This window comes from Vombatus ursinus, unplaced genomic scaffold (assembly GCF_900497805.2).
Source record: "Vombatus ursinus unplaced genomic scaffold, bare-nosed wombat genome assembly UNPS02014770.1, whole genome shotgun sequence".
NCBI lineage: Eukaryota > Metazoa > Chordata > Mammalia > Diprotodontia > Vombatidae > Vombatus > Vombatus ursinus.
Window position 1 is genome coordinate 8160457 of NW_020954548.1, and position 23444 is coordinate 8183900.

The following is a 23444-nucleotide window of genomic DNA, read 5'->3' on the forward strand; positions in this document are numbered from 1 at the left end:
GTGACATGATTATGAGACTGGGGATAATGATCAATCAAGAATGACTCCGAGGCTGGGAACCTGAGGGACTGGAAGGATGGTATCCTACTCAACAGTAAAAGAGAAGGTAGGAGGTGGGGATGGTTTAGGGGTAAAGATAATGAGTTCTGTTTTTGACACATTGACTTTAAGATGTCTACTGGACATCCAGTTTGAGATGTCTGAAAGGTAGCTGGAGATCAGCAAAGAGTTTAGGGCAGGAAAGTTAGACTTGGGAATCATTAGCATACAGATGGCAATTAAACCCACGGGAGATGATGAGATCACCAAGTGAAATAATATAGAGAAAGAAGAGAAGAAGGCCCAAGACAGAAAGAACCCTGAGGAACACCTATGGTAGGAGGGCATGATATGGTGGAGGATCCAGCAAAAGAGAAAGAGAAGGAGCAGTCAGATAGGTAGAAAAAACCAGGAGAGAGTAGTGTCCTGAAAATCTAGAGAATAGGATATCAAAGGAGGAGAGTGATTAATAATAACAAAGCCCACAGAGGTCAAGGAGAATGAAGACTGAAAAGGGCCATTTGGATTTGGCAACTAAGAGATCATTAAGAGTAGTTTCAGTGGAATAATAAGGTCAGCAATCAGATTGTAAGGGGTTGAGAAAAGAGGAGAGTGAGGAAAGAAAGTGAAGGCACCTACTATAGAGGACCTTAAGAGATTTAGGATGATGAGGGGGGGAGGAATGGAAAGATTAAATGGGGTTTAGCAGAAGAAAATTAGCCAATATAACAGGAAGAGATTGAAAATGAATGAAACAGTAGGGATGACAGAGCAGATGTTGGAGGAGACAGGATGAAATGGAATTGATTGAGTAGAGGGGTTAGTTTTTGTAAGGAGTAAGACCATTTCATCATATGAAATGGGTGAGGGGGGAGATAGTAGCAGGAGGTATCTGATTGATAGAAGATGAGGAAGAGGGAGCTCAAAATGAAGGAGACAAGGTTCTTACCTGAGTGGGTCGAGGGGGATATGGGAAATTTAAAGAAGGGCATATTACCTAAAGAGTCAGGCATCAAATAAATGCTACTTGTGTCCCTATTTCCTGATTGATGAGTCTGTGTGTGTGTGTGTGGGAGGGGGTTGTCCCTCAATTGTAGCTCTTGCTAAAAGAAAGTAATAAAAGCTTTAATAAGACACAACAAAGTCTGATTCTCCTAAACATCAAACTAGAATGAATACATTGTTGCACATGATTCTTGATCAGTTAGATTTGGAAGCAAATTTGTAGTTGAATACTATCTTCCAGCCTGGAATATTTTCCACCTAAATATAATGAGACAGTAAAAATATGTTTTCCTCACATAATGCTCTATTACTCCCCCCCAGATACATACTTTGAACCAGCAGCAGCTGTTGATACTAAAGATTTTTTGGCAAGAAATAAGAGATATTGACTAGGGTGAGGGAACTTAACCCTATCTGAATCTGGAAAGATCCTCTACACCTGCTTGCTTACTCCTAGCTGTCACTGCCTCCTTTACTGTATCCAGAGTGTAGAGATTTTCATCCAAAAATAGGATTCAAACTATGTGGGTAAGATTTAGAATACTCAGTATTAGCCTAAATTTTCTATAGCTGCCTAACACTAACCTCTGCTTAAGGGTACTTAAGACCAAAACCTGAAAGAGAAAAGTACCCTACAATTTACCATTCAACAAGGAGCACTGTCCCTAAACATGAGATGTAAATTAAGATAAAATTGAAAAACCAGAAAAGTAAAGCATTTAGACAATAACCACAATACAAAGACTCCAGTTTAAGAAGTTAACACCAAAATTACTATTTTCATGTAAAACTTGTTGAAATGGAAATATACTGCTCCAGTGAATAGCCATAAAAGATTTCTCATAAAGAGCTGGGTTAGAAAGGCTCTTTTTCTGTTGAGGCTCATACAAATGGTTTTTTTTTTAAATTAATAAAAAGAAACATGAAATGTTTAACTTAAAAAAGGGTGGGCAACACAAAATGTTATTCAATAAATAATACCCAAATTTATATTATCATCAGATAAATTAGAATTATAGGAATGAAAAAAGGAAGGTAAAAAAAAGTTGAGGAAATCAAGAAGAAAAGCAGGTTCTGAAGCCCTGACATAAATCAAGTTATTAGGCATGAAGCATTAGTTAACAGGAAATTACAGAGGATATTATAGAAAGGTAAAGTTTGCTCTTCAAAGCAAAAGTTATTAGGATGGTAAATACTATTTTGCCCATATACTATAACCGTATATAAATGCAATAAGGGGTTAAATAATGTATTCCCAGGCTGGTTGTGGTAACCATATAATAATAAAGTTGTGAAGTCTGCTCAGAGTAGAGAGAAAATCTGAGATTGCTTTTTATGTACAATATCAGTTGTCAGTTGCTTTCTTTTTTTAGGCAATTGGGGTTAAGTGACTCGCCCAGGGTCACAGAGCTAGTAAATGTCAAGTGTTTGGTCTGAGGCCAAATTTGAACTCAGGTCCTCCTGAATACAGGGCCGGTGCTCCATCCACTGTGCCACCTAGCTGCCCCAGTCAGTTGCTTTCTAAATGACCATATGTAAACTTAGTTAAACTTGAGATAAATGGGCTCTGCTAATTTTCTAGGCAGAAAATCTTGAGAAAATTCTCAAAGTACTTAATTTACTCTGTCTCTACCCTAGGATAAAGGACTTCCTATCGCTTTGCAGGCTGGTTAGCAACAGACAGGAAACATTTTCCATGAAACAATCATCAGTGTTCCCAAACTATACCAATTCATAAAATCAGGAACTATCAACACAATATTTTGAAAGAAATAAATTTTATTGGTATTCAGTTTAACAGCTATTCAAAAACAAATGCTGAAATACTTCATCAAAAGAACTATCCTTGTTAAATAGACAAATGCAGTTAAAAAACTTAAAAATTTTTAAAAATTAGGCTATGTACTTCATTTATTTAGTTATAGAGAAATGAAGTTTCTCACATGTTAATTTTCTGGATAACTGAAGCTCACTAGGTAAGTATCAATTAAAAAAATTTAACCATTTTAGAAGTCTTTTTACAACTGTATCCTGTATTTCCCCAATTTCTTAAACAGAGTATATTTAACCCTTTCTTTGACTTAGGGCAATAATGATGCACAATCAATGGGACTAGCGGAAGAAATCAGCACAATCATTGAGGTTTGAGGATTATTTATCTTTAATTAAATGGTAATACTTTTCCCCCCTAGTTATTCTGCCTGCTTTTTATATTATCTATGCTATACTCTGTTGTCACTTCCTGATGCTGTCAATGTTCCTACCAAAAGGAGCCCCTTTATAACCTGGGTGATTAAAACTGTGTCCCAAATAAGCAAATGGGTTTTGAGTGAGAGTATGAGGAGTTTTCTAATGAGTAAAAGGCATGAGTCTTATGGTCCTTATGACACCTATTCTGGCTGCTCAAAGGCTTCTTTTTTTTTTTGCTTACTGCCAGGTTCTTGGTAGCGTTCCGGATAGTTGAGGTTGCCGCATAGGCGGCCTCCGAATAAGTGAATTATTACTGTATCCACATCAGCAAAGCAATGTTAGTATGGACTGTTGGCCAGGATGTGGAAATATCCTCATTACATCATAATGGTATTCATTAAACTGAGATTCTGTGTGCCCATTAAGTCTGAAAGATAGTAAAGACAAATAAATAAATAAATAAAAACCATTGAGAGAAAACAGAAGAGGTGACCTATAATGAAAGCTCTCCCAAATGAAAATAATTCTATTATAATAGAAGATGCCAATTCTGAAAATATTTTAAAAGCAGCTATATTTTAAACAAAAAGAAAAATCAAAGAATGAACTAAAGCTAGAAATCTGAGACTAATTCCAGTATTACCTCACAAGAAACACAGCTATTTCAAACTGGAAAGGTAAGTAAATAAAATGTCTTCATAGAAAAGCAATTCCTTCATTTAATCAGGTTTAATTTAACTGCAGAAATTTATTATATTAAGAGCTAACTATCTACACGGCACTGTTTGGAAATGAAGATACAATTTTGGATAAGACAGGATCCCTGCCCTATTGCAGTGTAGTATTTAAGTAAGGGAATAATACCCATACAAAAGTAACTATAATATAAAATAACAAGAGGAAAGGTACAAAACAAAGTGTTACTGGATGGTGAAGCGTGGGATGATCATTAACTGGGGGAACAGAGAAGAATGAAGAAGAATTCATGAAGGTGTCATCTGAATTGGACTTTAAAAAATAGGGAATCAAAAGGCTGAGGGGACCAGGGTACATAGGCAAACTAAGAATGTGAATAAAGGCATGAAGACAGGAAAATTATGAGTATCAAGAGAAGATTATGAATATTAAGTAGTTTTGCTAGAATATACCATATATTGTGGACAGCAAGATGAGGTAAGTCTGGAAAGAAGGCATATCACCAGACTGGGGGTTGGAGGAAGGGAATAAGCATTTACATAGTGCTATTATGTGCCAGGCTTTGTGCTAATAAACTTTTATAAATATGATCTTATTTGATCATCCCAACAACTCTGATGTATGCTCAAATTATGAAGGACCTTCAATGTCAAGCTAAGGAAAGCAAACCTTAAAGACACTGACAGGCTTTAACATAGGTGAATGACATAAGGAAGAACAGTGTAACAGAGTTATGAAGGATGGATTGGAGTGGATATTTGTGGAGGCACAAAAACCTTTAAGAAGTTAATACAAAATTTCAGTTATGTAATATCTAGGGCCTGTACTAGTGTGGCTAAAGTGAGAATAAAACAAAGAGATATGAGAGATATTGTGGAAAATAATCGACTGATCTTTGAAAATAGTGACTATAATGAGGGTGGGAAAAAGACAAATACCAAAGTTTCTAATGCGGGAGAACGAGGTGAAGATTGGTAACACTGACAGAAACAATGGGAGACAGAAGGAAAAAAAAGAAAAAGAAAAAAAAAACAAATTTTAGGGAAAAGATGAGACAGCAAGAGAGGAAAAGACAGTGGATATTCAAATCAAGGGGCCCTGGGTTCAAACATTGACTGTTACTTTACCAGTGTGACTGGACAATTCATTGAACTTTTCTGGCCTTCAGTTTCATCTTTAAAATGAGAGGGTTAGCCTAGATAAACTTTGAGGTCCTTTCCAGCTCAACTGATCCCATACCAACCTAAGTTTTAGAGACGCAGAACTTGAGATGATTATAGACTACCTGGGTAGAGATGTTCTATAAGCAGCTGGCTAATTGGGTCTAGAGCTAAGGAGCTAAGAAGATCAGGGCAGTAGATATAACAGATTTGGGAATAATCTGAATAGAAATGATAACTGAAACTATGGGAATTCGTACTTGAACTCAAAAAAGATAAGATTTGTTGATGGTGTGAGAGTTTTGGTCCCTCCAAAAGACAGAATCAATAACACTGCTAAATATATTATAGCCAAACTTCACTAAAGTTGAGAATCTGACAACATCATATTACCTATCACACAACTATAACACTTTTCCTACGTGACTGCCAAGTAACTTTTTTCAATTAATGTGTTTACCTGGGGTGAGGGGGGAACAGGGGAGACAACACCTTAAAAAAAAAAGCTCTACATAATTGCACTGTGGATTCAAACACTAGAATATAAGATTAGTTTCATGATAGCCATACTTGCATACCATCTGGTAAAGCTGTGAATTGGTCCAACCATTCTTTAAAAAATTTGGAAATGTATGAGAAAAGTTACAGATATGTGCTACGCCCTGGCCTAGAAAACTACAAAGTATATCCCCTACAAGAAGATCAAAGATAGAAAAGTCTTGTATATACCAAAATATATGAAACAGCATTTTTTTGTAGCAGAAAAATTAGACAATAAAATTGGCACAAAAAAGTTAGTAAATGGATAAAAAAACAACTGGTATATAAATATGACAGATTATTACTGCAAGCTAAGAAATGGCAAATGAGAAATTCAAAGAAACAGTTAAGACTTGAAAGGATGCAGGGATGAGAAATTAATTAGAAGTAGAACAATATACACACGGACTACAATTTTGTAAATGAAAATAGCACCAAGACAGAGGTGAACTCAGGTTTCTTCCCTTCCCTAGCGAGGTGTGTAAGAATACAGAACTTTGCATAGGATATGAGACAGGGCTCTCTTTTGGTGAGCTACTTTTCTTTGTTACAAGGAAATGTGGGGACATACATGAAAATTACTATGATGTGAAATGGCAAATATATTTTTATGGTTGTTAAACAGGAAAAGCAATAAAGATGTCTCCTCATTGAGCTTAGTTCTCCACTGTATACTTCTCTCTCTAAGGCTATTAAAGATCAGAAGATCATAGGTTTAGAGCTGAAGAGACCCTAGAGACCATTTAAATCTAACTCCTTCATTTTACAGATAAGGTAATCTGAAGTAGGCAGAGAGATTAAGTAATAAGTGACAGAGGTAAGATCTGACTCCAAGTCCTGACCCAGAGCCAGTGCTCTTTCCAGGGCACCATGCTATCAGAAGCATATAGTATGGCAGAAGAAAGCATAACTAAGGAAAGAAAGAAAACCTTAATAAGCTTAACCCAGATGCTAAATTTCACAAAACTTACTATCCTTGTAATCATGAATTCTCCTCTTTTTATGTTAATTAAATTTAAGGTACAAGAAACTGGATCCTATTCAACTGATGTGAAAGTTTGGTGGCATTAAAACAACTTAAAGATAATAACACAAAAGCTCTCAAAACATACAATCTGGCTGCATAATGATGATAACAAAAATACACAAGAAATTTAAAACAGTACAAGATAAGGCACAAACACTATCATTCTAATATATATTAGAAAGTTAACATTAGGGGGAAAATTTAATATTTAGAATATTAAGTGTAAAAAAAACCCAGATTACTGCAATTTAAAAACCAAGCATTATTTTTAAGGGGGAAAAAAAGAATTACAATCCTCACTAATGCTCAATCTTTCCACTATGTCACTATCTCATTCTACAAAGAATGTTGATTTCTGCTTTTCAAGCGCCCAAACTCAAATCTTACCTCCTAATTACAACAAAATACTACTTAACATCCTACTTCACTGATGATTATTCTATGGAAAATGTTTCCTGTCTATTGCCAACCAGCCTGCAAAGTGATAGGAAGTCCTTTATCCTAGGGTAGAGACAGAGTAAATTAGGTACTTTGAGAATTTTCTCAAGATCTTCTGCCTAGAAAATTATCAGAGCACATTTATCTCAAGTTTAACTTAGTTTTACATGTGGTCATTTAGAAAACAACTGACTGGGGCAGCTAAGTGGCATAGAGCACCAGCCCTGTATTCAGGAGGACCTGAGCTCAAATCCAGCCTCAGACACATAATAGCTGTGTGACCCTAGGCAAGTCACTTAACCCCATTGCCTAGCCAAAAAAAAAGATTTACCATATCAAACACATCTCTTCCTAAATGGCACCACTCAAATTACCTAGAATTCAGTTAAGAAACCTTAAACCAGTCTCTCAGACCTTATGCTCTCCTTATCTGAATCCATCCTTTATACTATTGCCAGACTAAAAAACTAAATTTTCGTAAGACTAATCACTTTACTCCTCAATTCAAAAAGGTCCAAATTCCTTTTAAGATCCTCCATCTCTATTCAGAACAGTTCAATCTTCTAACAGTTTCATAATCTTGAATGAGAATTCTTTTGGCCTCAGTTTTCTCATGTACAATGTAAATAATAACACTTCAACTCAAAACACATTTATTAAAAAAACAACGTGGAAGACACTATGCTATACACCACAAAGTAAGGCTGTTGGGATCAAAGGAGCTAATGGATATAAAAATGTACTTTATAAGTAAAGTTGCTACATAAAACAAAAGCTATTAATATTTCACTACAACGTATGAAAGTTTTTTCTAGTAAGTTCCAAATGGTTGCATATTTTAAAATCTTGGTCAAAATACAGTAACAACACTACTATCTCATAAATTTCTATTTTTAAATCCTGAGTAAGTGAAATTAGTAATAACATGAAATGGATAGCAAACAAAAGTCTTCTGAATAGTCTTTTACTTACTATTCTCTATTTTAAGTGGAAATACATCAAATAATAGATTTAACCATTGAGTAATGGTTAAGTATGACCAAAGAATACTAGGAAACTACAACCTGATTCAGGTGCAATTGAAAGCTGTAGGTCATTTTAAATGTGATGTTCCCATAATCTTATTTTTAGAAATCATTTTAGGGGAGTGAAGACCAGCTAACAATCTATGAATCATATCACATGTTTTGATTAATTGTAATAAAAACAAAATAAAATCCATAATCCTCCATCTCGTGGTGTTGGCAGTGGGGATTTGAGCCCAAACCTTTCTTCCAAAAACATCCTTGCAACAATTTTCCTAAGTCTTCACATCCCTCTACCTTGCATGGTGCCAAGCCAAATACTAAGTGTATGTGTGATCATGAAAAAAGGAATACAGATAACCAAATTTATAATGGACAGACTTCAGGATGAGGATGAGTGTGATAATAGGTTTCTAAGCATATTGCTCACTGCAGTTTAGAAAATTCTTCAACACAAACATTTTCTTGTTTGATCTGTCGAAAAATATTGTGAGAGGTTGTATTCAAATATGAGGAATCCAGAATATATCTATTAGATAGGCTTTAAGACACTTCTTACAGGACAGTTTTCTCTTCATGCCTCAGTTTTTTGAGGTTAAATAACTTATCCAGGATAACACAGCTAGTAAGCCTTGGAGCTGAGATTTTAACACAGATCTTTCTGATGCCAATTCTAGCACTGAACTATGCCATGCTGCCTAAAAATGTAAGTTTGCTATTATTACTATTCCTATTTTATAATTCAGAAAGCAGGCTCAGAGTCTTATCTAAGGTCACACAGCACAAAACTTGATGACGGTAGTTAAAATAACTTCATTTTCTACATTATATACAAAGGCATTTGGGGCCTCATATCAAAATGCAAATATGCAATTATACAGCTAGCTCTAAAAATCCAAAAATTTTCTATCCTGTAACTGTTTTCTACCCTATCCTTAAAAGATTTACTGAGATGCTGGTGTAAGATTGAATGTTCTCAATAATTCTGGTGAAGATTTAATAAAACAGAATATATATCCTGTCTGGCTACTACGGTTATGTTTAATCCCCCCTAGTAAATTATCAGAAGCTCTAGTAAACTAATTAATGTTTACTTCCAACATTCCAACAAATCAAAATTGAAATTAGATGTCAAAATAAGCTTCCTCATATGGAAGAGTTTTGATCCACAGTTTCCTAGAGGGTGATCATACCTGTCAGATGATGTTGGGCTAATACCAATAGGAGCTTCTACTGGCTTCTCTGCTGGTTTCTCTTCCTTAGGAGCACTAGTAGGTATAAGTTCACAAGCTGCTGCAGCTGGTGTTGGAGTGACAGATGGAGGTGTAGGGGTGGGAGCCAAGGCAGGGGAAGGAGCTGGGGCTTGAGCCACAGATGCTGCTGTAGATGAACTAACTGTAGTAGTGGGAGCAGGATTTGATTGTTGAGTTGTAGATGGTGATGGTGTTGAAGTAGCTGCTGCTTTGGGCTAAATGTATAAAAACAAAATCAAATCTTAAGACAAAGATACATACCATTTTCTCCATCACACTATATTGCTAATTGCTACACAATTTAACCTCTACCCTTCTGGGATCCCACCGAAAGACCATGCTAATTTTGGACAATGAAAACACAAACAATTTCATCTAGATGTGGTGTCAAACATTCTACTTATTTCACTTAAGGTTGATTAACATACAAGGAGAGTATATGAATATATATGAAAAGTATATACATTTACTCAAACTGATTTGCATTAAATTCTCCATGTCTATAGCATTCTGCTTCAGTGAGCCTTCATTTAAAAAAAAAAGTAATTTAGTTTTGATAGGTTACCAAATTAATTTAAAACAAAAAAAATCAAGTTAAATCACTGCTTTAAATTGTAAAATATATACTTCTAAAAATGAAGCCTATATTACCTAATTTGAAGATATTAAGGTTATAGCAAACAAAAGTTTCTGTAGGAAAATAATCTATCTTGGCCTTTATTTAAACCATACACACCCAACTTATGGACAATGATTTAGCCTCCATGCCTCGCATTTCTTTAGTAGTAAGGGCTGACTATTGTGGAAAATTCATCTCCCAGCCTGCCCCTCAAACCCCACACAGAATATAATCTCTTTAACTTCCACTGTTATAGAGTTGCATGGGGGTGCTGAGGGGTTAAGTGCCTTGCTGATATCACATAACTAGGTATTAGAAGGAAGCCTTGAAATCAGGTCTTCCAGAATGCCATGCTGCCCTTTTAAAATATAAATATAAATAAATGCTATTTAATATGCTCACTAATTATCCTAAATTACCACTGTTTCAAGGAGGAAAAAATACTAATATTTACTGCAAACTAACAGGTTTTACATATCCTTTTTGATGTGTGATAGAGAATATGTTTAATTCCATACTTTGAGACCCCATGATTATATTGGTATCAGTGTTCCCTCTACCTGTCCTTGCCATCCCAAACTCTGCAATAACTTAGTGATCTTCATTGGTAGTCTAGTCCTAACCTGACAAGACTTGCCATAGCTGCACTCCACTGCCATAACTTTCAAAAATGAAGGTTGACTCAGCATCATGATGAGGAATGGGGTGGTGATAGGTTTAACCTACCAAATATGCCATTAAAAACAAATTTATAGTTGGCTTATCGAAATAAAGGTTTCAAACAATCATGCTCATAATGTAAAGCACAGTTGTTCTTCAACTAAATAGCATTCTTCTGAAGTGGAAACCAGAAGGTATCATGGAGACTGGAGAAAGGAATAAAATAATCACACAAAGTTCTACCCTTCAGTAAGGCCCAAGAACATGCACAGCTCTTAAGATCCTTAAAGGCCAAAGGTACTTAGGTAGAAGCAATACTTTAAAGTCATTAGCCTAAAGGCAGAGAAAGAATCATAAAATTTTTTGCTTCTGGTAAGCTATCTATGGAGAGGAAAACAGAGCTGCTTTAACTCTTGTTTAATTCAGTTGGTTGACACAGAATTGACTATATTTGTACTATCTCTCAGGTTCACCTGTGTTGGAAATTTATGGGAAAATACATTTATATGATCTTCCCTTTCCTACCTCTGTGCCTTTGCACAGATTGTCTTCCACGCTTGGAATGATTTCTCTCTTCAACTCCCTCTCATCAAATCATTATTTGCTTTCTCCAAAACATAGCTTAGGTATTAGCACCCCCAGAAAGTCCACCAATATATCCTGTCTGCCTCCCCAACCCCCTGCTTTCCTCAAATTACTTTGGATTTACTTGGCATACATCTTGTATAGATTTAATAATATACATGATACGGCCCACTTCCCAGCAAAATGTAAATACCTTTAGAGTAGGCATAATTTTCTTTATCTTTATATAATCCAGCACAGACTGAGATGCTCAAATGCTTACTGAATTGACCTCCTTAAAGAAAGTTCTAGATAAGTGCCCAACTATCCAACACAGTAATTTTGCACATAGGAAAAACTTAATACACTAAAATCTTGACTACATCTAAAGTCCTTCTGGATAGTTAATTATTCTAGATAGCTGGGAGTGCTTTCTTTGAAGCACCATAATTTAAACTTTAACCATGCTGGACAGAAATGTTCTTAAATTCATTTCATACATCAATGTATTCTTAAACAGTATTACAAATTAACCATTTCTTGACAACTTGAATTAGTATTGTGTACGTTAATTATACTGTGTAATACCGAACAATTTGTTTCTACATTAAATTATCATCTAGACATTGAACTTTTTGATCAGTTCTTTCATGTGTAATAGAGAAAAGATCACAGGATCATAGATTTATAGCTGGAAGGTATCTTAGGATCACATGGAGATCTAAAACTGGAAATTACCTCAAAGACATCCAGTCTAATTCCTTCATTTTATAGATGTGGAACTTAAAAGACTCATGTGCCCCCCAAAGTCAGATAGTGGTAAAAAGTGGGATATGAACCTATGGCCTCACTCCAAATCCTGTGCTCTTTCCTCTGTACCTTGTTCACTCCAGCCCTAGGCAAGTTACTTAACTTTTTAATGTTTTAAGCCTATGAGTTACAGAGGAGTTGGCAATTTGCACAAGTACAGGCAGAGTTTCCCTTTAAATTACAGATCAAGATTTCCCTCTCACTTCTTCCCAACCCCTCCAAATCTCTTTCCTTGAGATGTAGCTTCAGCTCTACATTCCTCCTCTACTGCCAACTCCTTTCCTTTCCAATTGGTTGTTTTACAAAACACATAACTAACTTTTATAGTGTATGTAAATTAAGAATTAAAAGTATATTCTCTCTTACGAACAAACCAAGCTTTTAGTGAGCAGTTTTTGTTTTTACTTTGCCATGTATCTGGATATTAAGAGGGATTTTTTATTTATTTCACAGTTGGAGGTGTCACACAGATGAGTAAAGTTGTAGATACCTGAATTCCAGACAGATGAGGTATTACTGTAATACAATAAAAAACGGGAGGGAAAACCCAACACGCTACTAAATTAAAATGTTATGATGGCAGATACTGTCTTATTTAAACTTTGTGTCTCTCAAAGCAGCTTACCACAGCACTCTGTACAGTTAGCCTTTAAAAAATCTTTGTGGAAATGAATACAGTAATTTAGGACATGCCTATAAAAAATGTTACTCCCACCTAAGGAGTCTGCCACAACATATTCTCTTTTCTTAAAAACTTAATAGTATTTAATGGGTATGTACACGAACACAACAAAATCAATTTGTTAATATGGTTCTGAACTAGATCCATAATTATGAACTACATCACATGGAAATGTTACACTGCACTCAAAACTGATGTTACTTTCCAATACAAGCATTCAATGACAAATTTTTCAGCTTGAACTCTGCTGCTATATACCCTGCAAAACAATTTTAAATTTTAACCCATTTCCTATCCCTTAAACAATTACATTTCTTTTACCCCAAGACCTCCATCAATCTTTTTTTTTTCTCTGATTAAAGTGTCTGCCAGTGCTTTGGAGACCTATTTTCTCCAAATAAAGAGTATAAACACTATTTCCACATAAATCCCATTTTTTTTGCTCATTCCTGAGAAAGAAGAAATGTTGGAGGCCCTGTTTTATGGAAAGATTTTCTTTAAATGAATTTAGTTTTTCCTTGATGTTAAATCCATTAAATCATAATTTTCTCATCTAAGACTTAAATACCCTGTTTGCTAATTTCTTTTGTCTACTAGCTCTTCTTAGTTCTCATTTTGGATGTAATTTGCTTTGTTGTTATTCTTATTGACTAGAGAACATGAAGCTTTTTGTCTTTTAAAATTAATGAGACAATTAAATATGATAAGCTGATTCTTTAATGTGACCTGCTAATTTCAAAATAAAGCACATCTGTCCCAATTTTAGTAAGCTTACCCTTTTCATGGCTATACAGCAAATTCCTCTATTTCAGCAAAATCCATGACCTCAGAAGATTTGCCAAGGCAGTAACACTAACTGTAAATATGTAAAATCATTAACTGTATTATTACTCCGGTGTAAACTGTTATAATCTGTGACATATCTACGGCTTCATTATGTTCATTTATAAAGAATAAAGGTGTAAGTAAGGTGAATTTTAGTGTAAGTGGGATTTTGTTATTCCTTTTTATATAACAGTTCCAGGATCTTAGGTAATATTTCCCACGAATTATGGTTGAAAACTTCTACCACTCTTGCACAGGGAGATACAGGGATGATATGTGATATTTACTATGCTTGTGCTGAATGACAATGGTGTTAAAGTTAACCTCTGAACTTAAGGTTGGCAAGATGCCTTCTTTGTCTGTTGCCCTACAAAGCAAGTAGGCACTGGTCAGTGAGTGGAGAATCCATTTTGGGATTTGGGTAATGCACAGAGGAATGTATGCACCTGCCTTGACTGGCCCCCATCAAGGCTTGGGGGGAATCAGTGTTTGCCCCAACTGGCCCCACATTGAGGCTTAGGGGACTGGTAGGAGTCATAGCTCCTATCATTCTCGCCCACCCCTTTGAGAAGAGTGATTAGGGAATGCTGCAGGAGTTGGAGCTCCCATTATCAGCAATTCCTTTTGAGAAGACTAGACTAAAATAAAGTAAGCTTATTTAACCCCTCTGAAGCTGTCTTCCTGTCTGACCAGATCAAAAAGTGAACCTATGCTAGAGTGAACCTATTACTGTTAGAAGCCCTTCCGTGCTCTCCTGCCCAACAAATGGTGTCACTTGTATGTTTACCTGTGAAACAATACTGAAGGATTTAGGTTAATTTTATACACACATGTAGCATACTCAAATGCAAAATAATATATCAAAACTTACTTTTGTCACCATAACCACCACAAAGTTCTTCTCATCAATTTTGTACTCTTTGAGAGCAGTATCATCATTAAGGATTTTGCCTAGTGAATTAAAAGAAATTCAATGAAGTAAATGAATAGACCTTAGAGACTTAAAGCTGACTAAGCAGATTAGTTCAAATGATTAAAAAGGCATATACAATACAAGCACAATTTATTGAAAAGTCTTTAAAAACTGACTTACATGAATGATACCCAATAACCTCAAACATTTAAATTTCGGGCTTGGGTAGGGAATTCAAAGGGAATCCAAAGAGCATCTAACATCTCATTTAAGAAAATATATGGGGACAGCTAGGTGATGCAGTGGATGGAGCACCAGCCCTGGATTCAGGAGGTCCTGAGTTCAAATCTGGCCTGAGACACCTGGTACTTATTAGCTGTGCGATCCTCGGCAAGTTATTAAACCCGGATCGTCTCACCAAAAAAAAAAAAAAAAAGGAAATCAGCATTTGTGTTTTACAGAAGATCTCCTGAAGGGATGACCTTACTTCCACTACTTGAGAATAAATAACAGTTATTTATTCTCCAAATATCCAAAAAGGCATACACATTATCACATGCCATTATCCAGGTTGGTCAGCTATAACACATAACAGAACTAGAAGGGATACATCAAAATATATGTCATTTAGTTGAAACACTTCATTTTTTATAGTTTTGAGGCCCAGAGAAGTTAAATGACTAAGTGGCAGAGCTAGGATTAAAGTTCAAAGAGAAGGGGGGAGGAGAAGGCACCTACTATGTACCAGGCATTGGGCTAAGCATTTTTACAAATATCTCATCTGATCCTCTTAACAACCCTGTGAGGTAGGTGCAAATATTATCTCCCTTTAACAGAAGAGGAGACTGTTGGAATAGTTTAGTGACTTACCTAGGGTCATACAGCATCTGATTTTCTGAGGCTGGGTTTGAACGCAGGTCTTCCTCCAGGCTCTGAGCTCTATCAACTACACCACCTCCTGCCCCAAACTGTCCCTTACTCAAAGTTTCATATTCTTTTCTCTAAATTACAGTTCTTAACTTCTTCTATCCCAGACTAACAAAAATAGAGGCACAGAAGAAACTATTCAATAATTCCTAACTTTTTACGTGAACTAAAGCATACAAAGGAGAGGGGAAACTTCTACAAACTCTCCTTTTTCAGATGGACAAAACCACAAGTATGGCATTAATGAAGCCACAACCTCAATATAATTTATGCAAATTATTTATTTGCAAGTTTGTCACATAGAAAAGAGACATAAATGTTGACATGATTCAGCTAATGATAGTTCCCTTTTTGCTCCAGCACTGAACATTAAGCTGCAACAGGGACAAAACTCCAAACTCAAATATCTGACCAAATGGTGCCAAGCAAAATGGTTTTGGCTAAAACTAATCTATGGGCTTTATTACATTTAAGATTATTGGGAACAGAGTGGCCAGCCTTATTATACCCAACCTTCCCCACTCCCTACAAAACACATTCCTATTTTAATATTAAAATAAATTAGATTCTTTGTGTTTTACTGATAATCTAATTCAATTTCCCTCTGCAATGCAAAGATATAATTACTGTTAGTACAAATTAGTTTGGCTTTCTTCATTAGCTATATCCCTAACACTTGTCACCCATATCCTAAATGTAGGCTCTTAATTTATACTCTGAATACCAGATCAAAAACTATGAATGATCAATGCTCCTGAGGTAGCCAGAACTAAATTGACCTAATGTTCTCTTTCACACAGAGCACTGTTATTTAAAACAAAACCTCAACAGGAAGAAGAAAAATTAAACAATCTGAATGAAAAATGCTTACTACAAAGTTTGGTTACTTGGGGGAACACCAATTACTGGCAAAAACAAAAAGATATTTTCAAGCAAAGTTTAAAATCTTAAAAAAACAAAACAAAACAAAACAAAACACTTCATGGGAGGCATTATGGTACAGAATGTGGAATTTGCAGTTAGAGGACCTGAGTCTGAATCCTAGCTCTGCCATTTACTACCTGTGGGATCTTAGGCAAGCCAGATAACTTTTCCTGACTCGCAGTTTCCTTCTCTATAAAGTTGGATTAGATGAGCACTAGGTCCTTCCCTCGTCCAAATCTATGGCTATATGACCACAGCAAATGTACACCTTAGAGGTGCAAAGCACTGTGTCAAAAATTTCATTTGAAGCAAATTTTAATTTAAGTTAGCCTAACATGAACAGGTCAAATCAAAGACCATTTACACACTTCTGATACAAGTACTCAGTTAGCAATGCAGTAGCTATAAAACCTCTGCAGAGGATCTGACCAACATATTGGTGGCATGCTCTACAATTCTGTTTTTTATTTTTAATTTTTAACATTTGATTGGTATCAGAACAGCAGCCAGTAAGTTAGTACAGTGTCTAGAGTATTGGATTTGGAATCACAAGTCTTGGGTTCAAAACTTGGCTATACCATTTACTATCTTATAAACTTGAGCTACTCACAGCTTCTCTGAGTCTTAGTTTCCTTACCTATAAAATGATAAGGCTCAACAAGATTCTGTTAACTTTATAGAATCTCAGAGATGAAAGAGGACCTATAAGCAAATTAGTCAAAATTCATACTTAATGTTATCATCCTTTCAATAATATGCATATGGTTTATGTCCAATATGACCTAATTATCTTTAAGAACCCTTCCAGCCCTAATATTCTGTAATTCCATAAACTAATTTTTATATTATTTCCTACAATACAATGTCCATTTTGGAGGACACAAGTTGAAACAATGCAACCAAATTAAAAACTCCCATGATAGTTTAGAGGCAAACTAACAAAAATATTGATTTGAGGAAAGAATATCATGGCATAAAAGCACCATCTAATTTAAAAGCAGTACTATCTAGTTTAATTCTCTGAATGTATGCTTTTAAAAAAGACAATCCAAAGCCTTTTCTTTTAATATTTTATTATACTTGTTTATTTTGGTTTAATTAGTATAAAATTTGTTTTTAAAAAAGCTACAAAATCATATTTGCCACAAAAATAATGAATTTTTCAGGAATTTCATTAGAGGGAACTTGTTATTTTTCTGGTGAACTCTAACCAATGAGTAATAATACCAATTTAGAGATTTTGACTTAGGACTTAGCACTTTACAAATTGTTTTGTTTTGTTTTGTTTTTTAAAGTAAGCAATGTACTACATACCTATGACTTGCCAAAGCTTGCAAAATAAAATTCCTTATTTGCTTAAAGACATTTAATTCTTTTATTTTTTACTTTAACAATTACAAAACATGAATAAATTTAATTTTTATAAAGAGTTAGGACAGAAGGAGAATTCTTTACACACAAAATGAAAGAGTTGGCCTAGAAGAACTTTAAGGTCCTTTCTAGGAGAATCTATAATTGGAAAATGATGGACTAGACATTATGAGCTTCTAAGGTCCTTTCCGGCTTTTAACATTCTGTGTCCTTTTTCCTTAGTTATTTAATAATAGAAAATGTCTCAGTTAAAAAATACATAGAAATCTTAAGGATTATTTGAATATTTTCTTCACCACTTTGACTTAACATTTCTATTTAAAAAAAAAAAAGGGACAGCTAGATGGGGCAGTGGATAGAGCTCTGGCCATGGAGTCAGGAGAACTTGAGTTCAAATCTGGCCTCAGACACTTGACACTTACTAGCTGTGTGACGGCAAGTCACTTAATCCTGGTTGCCTCACCAAAATGCAAAAAGTAGATAAAAATAGGATCTTATTGTATTGTTATTAATAGCACATGAGGGAAAAGAAATGAAATAAAATTCATTGACTTTATTGCTTCCTGATAGTGTGGTTAAGATGGTCTTAAGAAGAAAAAGTTGAAACAGAAAGCTAAAATAAAACTTTATTAATATCTTCCAATTTCAGTCATATTGTTCCAGGCACATACCACCAAAAATAACTGAAAGTTGGTCATTAAACTATTCCAAGTAATAGAGGAACTGACAATATCTTAAATATTAATTTACTCTTGTTCTCTCATTCACTCAACAATGTGAATAAAAATATTCTGATACCCCAGAACTTCAGGCAAAAGTCAAATGAACTAAAGAGTAATTTAAAATACTAAATAAACTTTTATTAAAAACAAAAAACAACCCTTTAAGCTGTCCAACACATGTCCCAAAACACATAAGAATCTGCCCAGTGCAATAGCCAAAGGTAACATGGATAAAGATGCTCTTTCTTCCCACTTAATTAGAAGCCAATATTTTTCCTAAAATGAAAAGTTAAACCAAAACCAAAATCTATCACTTCCTAAGAAAAAGCAGTAGATGAATCTTTTCAAGTAGAGGAAGATTTTCCCCAAGCCTTTAATGACAGAAAGTAAAAGAAGAATTAAGTTGAACGACTTTTCCTATTCTACCCTCATTATTGACTATTTCCCTAGTCTACTGGTATGGCCCTATACTTCCAAGGTGCAACAATGAGATTAGGATGAAACTCCTTTTTTCATATAATCACAGAAACTAAGAAAAGGGCTTCACAAGCCATCTAGTCCAATCCACACTTAAATAAGAATTCCCTCTTAACTGAGGGTAAGCGGAAAGAATAGATATTTTGTCTGAAGAAGAAAAGACCAAAGGGTGGGGAAATGGATATAATAGTTGTCCTTTGAAGGGCTCTCATGCAGAAGGGAATTAAATTTATTCTGCTTGAGATCAGTGGGAGACCTAGGAACAAAGGACAAAAGTCAAAAAAGGGTAGATTTAGGTTTAATTTAAAGGGAAAAAAACAAAAACAAAAACAATCTTAAAATCAAATTTTGGGTGCCCTTTTTGTTTAGAAGTTTGAAACAAATGGCCTTGTGGGGTTCCTAACAACCTTTGAAAGTAATTTAACATAAATATATATGCCTCAAGTTTAAAAAAAAAAGGGAAAAAATATTCAATTTAAGCTACATATTTTTAAGAAATCTATGAGATCTATAAATGAAGTATCCTTTGAACTACAATTTTCATACAGATGGAGTGAAAAAGTTGATTTGTTTCAGAAAGCCAAAAGTTCAAAATATAGAAGTGCATCTATAAAAAACCCATCAAAAGCACTGATGGACTGAATGATTTGTGCAAAAATCTTGGGAAAACCCAAGAGACCACCTTAATGAGATCACCTAAAACTTCAAAAAGTACCTACAGAAAAATGTCTTTTAAATGACTTTATGTCATAGACCTTATTACTTTGAAAAGATAAAGGCTAGCACTATCAACAGATTCAGAGAAGGTTATAGAAGCTTATTAGGAAAAAATAGGCATGTCTGGGGCATACTCAACCTCTTAGGGGCTATATTTAGAAGGAAAATATGCTTAAAAAAAAAAAGACCTAACATTTACATAATTCTTTTAAGGTATACACCCAAATACCAATTTATTTTTAGTAGCCATTAAAGTTTATAATAATACTTGAAAAAAAATTTTTATTTTTAAAATATTCTTCAGATCTTCACTTGCTTCCATATTTTATTTTAAAAATGAACAAGAAACTATTTTTTGGACTTTCTGAAAGTTTTGCCTTCATTACTAGAATGGTACAGATAGTATTATTACGTAGATGCCAGTGAATCCACTATTCAGCTCAAAATCCATTACATATTTGTTTCAAATATATTCAAAAGCAATCAACAAATTTTAGTGTTCCATTGAAAAAGATGTAATCATTAGTTTTAAAGAGACATCCTCAAATCTGCAATAGTAGAAGATTCAACAAATTAAAAATTCAAATTCTTGGAACTAAATAAGATTTAAGCAGTAAAAATCAGTTTGCATAAGAAGGAAAACTTCAGGATGAAAGACTGGATCTGAATTTATCACTGCAATTTTGAAAAATAAGCTGTCATATTTCAAGTATAAGATCTTTTATTACAATGACCCCAGAGCTCAGCAAAAGTGATCAAAAGCATATGGAGACTGTTAAAAGCAGAGTGCTTGAAGTCATTTAAAAAGGATAAAACCAGTAATGACAAAACACAAAGCAATCTTACCTCTAAGTTAAATGGTATATACTCATTATGTACAGTACAGATAATTTTACGTATATTACTTATTATGTTTAAAGGACAAGAAAAAGCAGAATTAGAAGTACAATAAAAATAACTAATATATACAGTACTTTTAAGGTTTATACACTGACTTCTTCATAATGACTTTGTGAAGTAATTTTATTTTTTCCATTTTATAGCGGGTACAAGTAAGGTATCTTGTTCACACTCACACAATTATTAAATTCCTAAGGTGAGAATCAAGGTCTCCTGACTACAAGTTCAAAATTCTATTTATTATGCCATGCTGCTGCCTCTCAGAACTGGCTGCTAATTCCAAATCTGCTGCTAGCTAGGCATGTAAGATGTGCTAGTTACTTAACTTTCTATGCCTCAGTTTTCTCCACATGTATATCTTTCTACTTGTTACATATAGTTGTTTTTAGGGATAAAATAAAGTAATATATATTTATAAAATGATTTTGTGAAAACAAAGAGAAACACACAATGCTTGATACTACTGAATGTGAGCAGGAGAGTGGTACAGTAGGGAGAACTAGCCTCACCATCAGGAAGAACCAGGTTCAATTACTACCTCTGACATGCTGTGTGGCAAGAGGGGTATCAAGTGCCCTGGGTAATTCTCTAAGACAAAGCTGCACAGCAGTTACCAAATATTATTGATTGGCAGAGGGAATTTTCTCACTGACAGAAATTTCTTACCCTAACGAAAGCATGGGTTTAGATTTCCTAAAAAATCTACTGAATATGGGTTGTTCCTAAATATAGGCCACATTGAAAGTTCTTTGAAAGAAAAAAAGCATATAGGATAAGGGAAACCATAAGTATAACTTATTGAAAGGTGTATTAAATATAAAAAAATAATTTTACTATGAAAGTTGGTCAGTTGAACTGGACAGAGTCTGCTGGTGCTTAAGAGACATGTCTTGACAAAGGCAAGCAGGAAGGGAACTAGGAATAACATCTCACTTACCACTGAAGGCTAGAGACAGGGTACACAAAATACATTAAAGCACAATTACACAAGAGTCTTCTCTAAATGTTTCCAATTAGAATTGAGCCCACCAGAAGATAAGATGTTCAGCCAAATGAGTTAAGGTAATCTGAATTTAGGTGTGACATACAAAGATAAACAGACTGCTGGCTTTTTTTTTTAATGCCCTGACCTCTCTCACATTTATAAATAAGCTTTAAAAAAGAAATCTGGAAAAAGTTTTTCATCCTAAAAGTTAGTCAACACGGGGATTTTTTTCCCAAAGTCCACATTTGGGTATATGAAATATTTAGGCAATTCACAAGTGTTTTTATAATTAGTCTGCAAAATTTTTATCTGGCTACAGTATTGCTTTTATGTTCAGGCCAATTTTAACAATTTTATTATTTTCTACCAAAGAATCCATTTATTGATTTTGTTTCTTTCTTTGGTTCTTAGTCTTCATTGTCACAGAAAGAAAATAAAACTCCAGATGGAGATTCTCAAGGCAAGGAACCATACAGCTAAAAAGGACAAAAGGAATAGAAAAAGGAGAAAACAATTCATGGTCTTGTACTTCTCTTAATGCAATCTTCCCTTGTTACCATCACCATTTCTCTACCAAGGCTCATGTTATATGCCCTTACCAGATTCTGAGAAAAAATCTTTGTTTCCCTCCTGGAGAACAGCAAAGGGAAAATCAAAAGTGGAGCTTACCTTGGGGGAGTCAAGAAATTTGGAAAGGGTAGCCTATAGCCCATCAGAGGGCCATTCAATCCTTTTAATGAAACCAGGTCCCAAAATTCTACAGAGTAGGCCATCATAACGATTAAGTGATATAAAGGGTGTCCCAAAAGACTGATAGCTTAAAGCCGCATTAAGACTTTGGACACATGCTATATTCTTTGCTATTCTTAAAATATTAAATCAGTATTTTCCACAGTATCAACCAGGTGAAAGGACAGAAGACAAAAGTGGGAGAAAAAGGAAGTGGGTAAAGAAACTCCTGAGATGAAAAATAAAATCAAATTAAAATTAAAGCTTCAATATGTCAGTAGCAAATAACAGGAAAAGACCTTCTTAAAAGGAGTTAAGAAGTCCTAAAAGGCCTGCAATCCAAAGCTGTGTAATAGCAGGGGTTAGACGTTATAAATGGTGTTTCAAAGTTTCTGAGTTGCACATTGAATCCTAATAAAATATAACCATTTGTAAAAGCATTGCTTTTTGGTGTTAAAACTATTATTTCTATGTGTCAATTCTTATAAAGAAGATTGTTTTAAGGATAAACATTCTCAATGAAGACAACTTGTAGACTTTTTATTTTAATCAATAATTTATAGGATGTAATTAATTACCTGCATAAATTAATTTTTGGCCTGCTACTGGAAAGGCATCCTTTCCCTTTTCAGATTCAATCTTCTCTTTCAGTGCCTTAACCTGTAGGAAAAACAAACAGTTAATTTCCATGCATCTACCCGTACTGAGTACAGAATTGTGGTATTAGATATAAGATACAAACATTTACTTAATTTCATTTTTAATAATCTAACAGAAGATTGAATTTTTGAAGAGGTTTTATGGAAAAGTCATTTTTTTTCAGTTACACAGCATACTTTAAAAATGCAAAATGTTTCCCTGACAATCAATCTGCTGATTCCTACAACTTCCTAAAATCGGGTCTAAAAGCAATACATTTGAGGTTTGATATGCAAGATTTTGACCTAAGCCTAAACCCAAGTTATTAACCTTATACTTTTCCCTGAATACGTTCAGTCTTTCTGTAGTGAAAGAACAAACAGTATTATGTGCTCCAGAATAAGAGGGGACAGAAAAGGACCTTGTATTTTCCAAACCTCATTCACAAGAACAATTTATGCTTTAACAACAGTATCACAGAGACAATCAATTTTGATCAATACAACAATCAACCACGGTTCCAGAGTACTTATATGTCAATGTGAATTTTTTTTTTGTTTGACTATACATTATAAACAAGGGAAAACATTATTGTAGTCATATTAGA

At 34.5% G+C, this 23444-nt stretch overlaps 1 protein-coding gene across 2 annotated transcripts in view; it reads right to left on the reverse strand.

Annotated features, from left to right (window-relative positions):
- The window catches only part of RAD23B (RAD23 homolog B, nucleotide excision repair protein), a 106736-nt gene that overhangs the window by 33916 nt on the left and 49376 nt on the right, over nt 1-23444 (reverse strand). For both annotated transcript variants that reach the window (XM_027863043.1, XM_027863041.1), the window contains exons 2-4: nt 22777-22858; nt 14405-14484; nt 9314-9588 (exon numbers count right to left, since the gene is read on the reverse strand). In XM_027863043.1, the coding sequence (XP_027718844.1) occupies nt 9314-9588; nt 14405-14484; nt 22777-22858 (437 nt within the window). The remainder of the gene's footprint in view (nt 1-9313; nt 9589-14404; nt 14485-22776; nt 22859-23444) is intronic.